General features: G+C 46.9%; 1 protein-coding gene across 2 annotated transcripts; it reads right to left on the bottom strand.

Annotated features, from left to right (window-relative positions):
* Nucleotides 1–586: 586 nt before the first annotated feature.
* Nucleotides 587–3,564, bottom strand: LOC123145678 (WAT1-related protein At1g21890). 2 transcript variants are annotated; one of them, XM_044565147.1, is made up of 5 exons: nucleotides 3,206–3,564; nucleotides 1,980–2,042; nucleotides 1,201–1,884; nucleotides 1,004–1,102; nucleotides 587–973 (listed from the first exon to the last, which is right to left on the bottom strand). In XM_044565147.1, exons 1-5 carry the CDS (start codon nucleotides 3,397–3,399, stop codon nucleotides 874–876), a joined length of 1,140 nt encoding a protein of 379 aa, XP_044421082.1. In that variant the 5' UTR covers nucleotides 3,400–3,564; the 3' UTR covers nucleotides 587–873. The 2 variants fall into 2 exon arrangements, with proteins under 2 accessions (XP_044421082.1, XP_044421081.1); XM_044565146.1 differs by having other exon boundaries at nucleotides 587–1,102.
* Between the last annotated feature and the right edge of the window lie 2,495 nt (nucleotides 3,565–6,059).

The following is a 6,059-nucleotide window of genomic DNA, read 5'->3' as shown; positions in this document are numbered from 1 at the left end:
CTCTGGACAGTGTGAAACAAAATGACTATGGAGCACAAGTTCCGGGCTAGTCCGACTGATGTAGTTTTCAAATGTCACCTTTTTTTACAGATGTTGACACCGTTGGGAAAACAATGCGATGCCGAACTCATGAGGAGCACGATGGAGAAGATTGCCAGCAGTATCCCAAGACTTCGTCAAGCGACTTAAGCTTCTATGGGAGATTTATATTTTGGTTCCATGTGGGTCTGTTAGGAGGGAGTTTGTTGTTCATTCAGCTGTTAGGTTGGGGCCTTGCCCTCTGAACTATGGTTTGTGTTAAGCGTGGCCGGTGTGGCCTGTTGAAACGTCTGGTTCTTGAGTATGTGCGTTGTTTAAACCTTGTGATGCTGCCTTCGTGGTTTTATTAATTTAAAGCCGGACGCGTCTAGCGTCTTCGTTCCAAAAAAAAGACACAAATAGTTAGTAGGTTGGAAATGCGAAGTGTGTTGCATGCCATGATGTCCTTCTCTCAAAGACTAAAGCACATTTGGACTCTTTCCATCAATAATGAGAATAATGAACTAGCTAGTCACAACTAAAGATAGCTAATCAGTTGAAGCACCAGTTAAGCAAAGCAGGCGTGATTAAATTAAGCAAGCGATCCGGACACGTACATCACTGGTCTCATCCGTTACACTTGCTACAGCCACCACTCGCTGATCTTCTCTCACTATCACATGACATGATTGGATCGTAGCTAGCGAGAAGCTGACCAGAAGAAGAAAATGCAGGAAAAATTCGCCTCCATACATGATCGATGGACCATATATGCATTATACCAGGAAAATATAGACAGACGGATCGATGATCGTATGCATTGGAGTATATAGTTACTCCGATCGATCCCTTTGACTAGTAGTGGCCATTGGCTGCCGGCGTCTCCACGCCGAAGACATGGCCGCCGCCGTTGCCGTTGCGGAGCTCTTGCTTGCCGCTGCCGCTGCCCTGGCCGCTGGTCACCGAGGTTAAGGGCAGCTCGCCGGCGCCCTTGCTGCTGCCGCCGGCTTTGCTGATCTCGTCCTTGCTCTTGCCCCAGATGAGAAAGTAGAGGCCTCCAACAATGATAGCTGCACCAATCACACTGAATGCAACAATGAAATGAGATCATTAGTATTGTTGCACTAATGTATTAATACATCCACATCCATCTTGATGTGGTGGCAGCACAAAATTATGTACCTTCCGAGATTGATCTCCTCCTTGAGAATGATGGAGCCCATGACGGCGGTTATGATCATGCAGAGTGGGTTGAATGCCGTGACGAACACCGGGCCCCTTTGCCTCGACACGATGCCCTGCACGTAGTATGCCACGCCGGAGCACACTATGCCGGCGTAGACGGCGGTGAAGAGGCGCATGTCGAAGCCGATAACCCAGGCCTGAGTGTTGGCGCGCTCGGCGACGAGGGCGATGGCGCCGCTCATGAGGGATCCCATGCCGCAGATGAGCACGGTGAGCGACAGCTCCGCCGGGTAGCTCCTGAGGGTGTTGGACTGGAGGATGAAGAAGCACGCCCAGGCCACGCAGGCGATGATGACCATGATAGTCCCGTTCAGCCAGTCCCGCGCGTCGGCTGCGCCGCCGGCGCCCTGGCCACTGGCGGTGGCGTGGTGCTGGCCCTTGGTCCACGGGAACTGCACGATGGGGCCGTGGTACAGTACCATCAGCACCGCGCCGGCCACCGTGAGGACCGTGCCAGCGATCTTGGCCTGGCTGTGGAGGCTCCGCAGCCGCACCTTCTCCATGCGCAGGAGGAGGGCCAGGACGAAGGTGACGGCCGGGAGGATGTTGACGAGTGCCGTCGCGAATCCCGCCGAGGTGAGCTTCGCCCCCATGAAGTACAGGTTCTGGTCAATCACAGGCCTGAGAAACCCAACGACATCAGTTTGAAATCAAGAAAGAGTTATGTGCTTGATCGCCATGAACGGACGGTCAAATAATTAATCGTACGGACGTACTCGAGGAATGCGAGCCCCATGATCTTGAGGAAGATGGTGATTGTCATCTTTGGCCTCTGTCCCCTGCACATGACGATAGAGCAAATATACAGTAAGCTAGTGATCCTCCATTAATCATGATATAGCTATGTGAAAATGAACACTACTACTCCCGTACCAGAATATACGACGTTTTTGCTGTTTAATTTAAACTGCAAAAACATCTTACATTTTGGTACAGACGTAGTACAAAATTGCACTCCCTCAGTGCTTGGAAAATAGGCAGTTGGTGAAAAGTTCGACCAAGTTTATGAATTTTTGTTTTTCATGAAAATCTTTAGGCGTTCTTTTCCAGCACAGATGGAGTAGGAATCAACGGTGCATGCTTCCATCTGACATATGGGTCCCATGCATGGCAGGACCTCCACCAGTGGCCAATCAGGGCACACTGCCTAGTGGAGGTCGTCCAAGTGCGTTTACACGTACGTAAACACACATACCGCACACAGGCCGGTTAGCTAGCCACATATATATACCTGCTTATGTGTCATTTTCTACTTCTGCTAATTGATGCACTCTGATGTTCTGATTGATCCATCCATATATAGTAGATGCTGCATGACGAGAGGTACGTAAAGGCGGGAAGATATCTTGCCGGTACACAATAGAATAAGATATCGAGATGCATGCACAGTACTTTTCTGGTTTAGGATCCACGAGTGGTGGTTGTGCAGGTTGCACCATCTAAATGAGACAAAAATGAGAATGAGCCGAACGAATTGTACGTGTGCGTTTGCTCGATGGTGGTGGTGCACGTTTGGCAAGTTGGCGTTGTTAATTTTCCCGATCTTCCTTTGCATCGCAATCTGTTTGTTCAGTTGTCCCTAGCCCCCCACCTCCAAAGTTTTTCGAACTAACTAAAAGTGAATGCTAGAGTACATTCATGGGAACATCTGTCAGAATCATAGCTAGCTAATTAAGATCATTCTTACATGTCCTATTGTACGTGTGATGACTTGGCCAATCGCTCATCTTGATCCTCTACCGGATGTTTGTCCTAGGAAAGTTGGGCAACGGTGACATGCATGCTCGGTTACACTTGCATGCATGTGCATGTGAGCGAACCCATGATCCTCGTACGAACAAAAGAGTGGTGCATGTCTGTGTGTGTGTGTGTGTGTGTGAGAGAGAGAGAGAGAGAGAGAGAGAGAGAGGTCCATGCATGGAAGGAACTACTAGCTAGTTACCTCTCGAAGTAGAGGGCGAAGGGGGCCATGACGGCGGTGGCGACGAGGTTACGGTAGACGACGAGGACGAAGTGGCTCATCCCGGCCTTGAGGGACGCCACGGCGATGATGTACATGCCGGCGAACCCCACCTGCAGCAGCACCATCGCCAGGTACGGCTTCACATCGCTCAGAACTTTCCACCCCATACCCATCCTCTCTCTCTCTCTCTCTCTCTCTCTCTCTCTCTCTCTCTCTCTCTCTCTCTCTCTCCCTGGGTAGCTAGCTTTGCTTCCTTCTCACTTAAAAATCAAGTCTTCGCTCTCACTCTCTCTCTCTCTCTCTCTCTGGCAAGCAATGGCTGTAATCGATGAGGCAACACCGTGACCCGCCTCCCTTATATAGACGCGCTCCATCAACACTGTGCACGTAGCTGGATGCAAAGTGGAGTACTGTAGCCCATGGGTGGATCCGAGTCATTTATGCGGCTGCCTCAGCATGTACGTGTGTCCCAGTGCTCGCTTAGCTACATGTTCCATTCCCAGTTTAATATTCCACTTCCCATGCAAAGGAGAGCAACTCTCTCTCTCTCTCTCATCCCATCTTTTTGTATTTTTTTTTCTTTCGAAAATGCAGGTAGCACGTACAGCCAATGGCGGGTGGGTTTGGATAGCTTTCCGGCCACCTGAGGAGAATGCTATACTCGCGACAGGGAATTTGTGTTAATACATTGGCTTTTTCACTTTGCCCCTAGCTAGCTGAGCTAGCTAGTGCTGTCAGGATCAGAGTACTGTCAATGAGTTAATCAGCTGATAAGATGTAGCATCAATACTAGGCTACTCAAGTGACTGCTCTTCTCTTGGGCCTAAATGCCTCATTGCAAATCAAGAGATTCTTCCAGAAAGGACCAATATCATGTTTTTCTTTCTGCTTACAAAGGCATGATATCTTACATTAATAAAACTTATTCAGGCCGACTTTTACTACTGTGCCAACATGTGGAATCCTCGGCGATGGCATGCCGAGCCTACCTCTTGTTCAAGATGTTCCACTGCTGCAAGATACCACATAGTTTGAAAATGGCATCAGTGGCAAGTTGTAGATGGATCCGCTCTATAACAAGTTTATTGTGAATTGTCAATACACTAGTAGAAAAAGGGGCTTTTGTTCCGGTTGGTAAGGGCCTTTAGTCCCGGTTTTTGAACCGGGACTAAAGGGTCGTTACTAATGCCTCCCCCCTTTAGTCCCAGTTCTTACACGAACCGGGACTAAAGGCCGTCCACGTGGATGCAGCCTGGAGCTCCACTTTTAGTCCCGGTTGGTGTTACCAACCGGGACTAAAGGAAATTTTATGATATTTTTTTTTGAAAATTTTTTTTGCTAATTTTTTAATTTTCAAATTTCTGAATTATTTTAACCTCTAATCTCTAATCACCACCCCTCATCATTCCAAATCATCTAACTTCCCGGACGGTCACCCATCCTCTCACTACTCCAGCCTGAGCACGCTTAACTTCCGGATTCTATTCTCCCTTGTTTCCAAGTCTGCACTTGTTGTTTTCCTGACAATAGTAAGATGTCAATTCTATTAACCCTCAGAAATTTAGCTTGAGCATGAACTGACACATTTCACTGTTTGAGTTTGAAACTATTGTTTTTAAAAAACAATAATTATTTAGTAACACTAATATTTCTGGAATAATTAGTTTGACCATTGTTTGACCACTGTTTGACCACAGTTTGACCAGATTTGACCAAAATTCAAAAAAATGAAATAATTATTTAGTAACACTAATATTCTAGAATAATTAGTTTGACCACAATTTGAAATTTTTTGAATTTTTTTGCCTCTCCAGATCTTAAAAGCCCCGTATCTTTTTTTTCTGTTAGGTTTTTGAGGATTTTGAAAATGTTTAATGGGGCTCCCCCGGTTAAATTTGGATGTAACTTTTCGAGTAGATGAATTTTCATATAAAAAACTTTTTCATCCGAGTTCGTATGCAAAAGTTATGCCCATTTTAAGAAATTCCAGAGAGATTTTGCAAATAAAGTCGAAATTCATATTTGTTAATTTTCCCAACAACTAGACCACATATCACATGGGAAACTTATTTTATTTAATTTTTTTGACATTTCCATCATTTTCTTTTGTTTTTTCTAAAACTGAAAAGGCGGTCCAAGGGGGGGGGTAGAGTTTGATGGGCCCTTTAGTACCGGTTCGTGCCATGAACCGGTACTAATGCCTCAAAGCCCATTAGTACTGGTTGGTGCCACCAACCAGTACTAATGTGCATCGCACCCTTTAGTCCCGGTTCGTGGCACCAACCGGGACTAAAGGGCCCAGGTGAACCGGGACTAATGCCTTAGCTGCACGAACCGGGACCAATGCTCACAGTAGTCCCGGTTCGTGACTGAACCGGGACTAATATGAATATTGCCTTGTGACGAAAGCCCTGTTTTTGTGCTAGTGACAGCGTCCAAGAGAGCACCATGAAGCCCACCCACTGTAGGCGACGGTCGTAGCCCGAGCTGGCCGCCATGATCTCATAGAAATTAGGAAAGTTAGCGGGGGCACCAACTGTGCCTCAGGACTTTCCGTAAGCGGATCCAATAGAACTGAGCATAACGCATGCATGAGAACATGTGGTTGATATCATTATCGATGTTACACAGAGGGCACAATCCATATCTAGGACCATTGCACTTCAGGACTTGGTCACCAGAAGGTAGACAGTCCCTCAACAACTGTGACAAACATGAAGATATGTACTTTCAAGGGTAACCAAACCGACCAAAGCTTTTAAATCTCGGAGGAACCATGACTAGTGCCGATGGCATGGTAGATAGATTTCGTCGAGAACTTGTCCAAAGGTTC

This window comes from Triticum aestivum, chromosome 6D (assembly GCF_018294505.1).
Source record: "Triticum aestivum cultivar Chinese Spring chromosome 6D, IWGSC CS RefSeq v2.1, whole genome shotgun sequence".
Classification (NCBI taxonomy): Eukaryota; Viridiplantae; Streptophyta; class Magnoliopsida; order Poales; family Poaceae; genus Triticum; species Triticum aestivum.
Note: the sequence above shows the minus strand (reverse complement) of the source record. Positions and strands in the feature narration are given on the sequence as shown.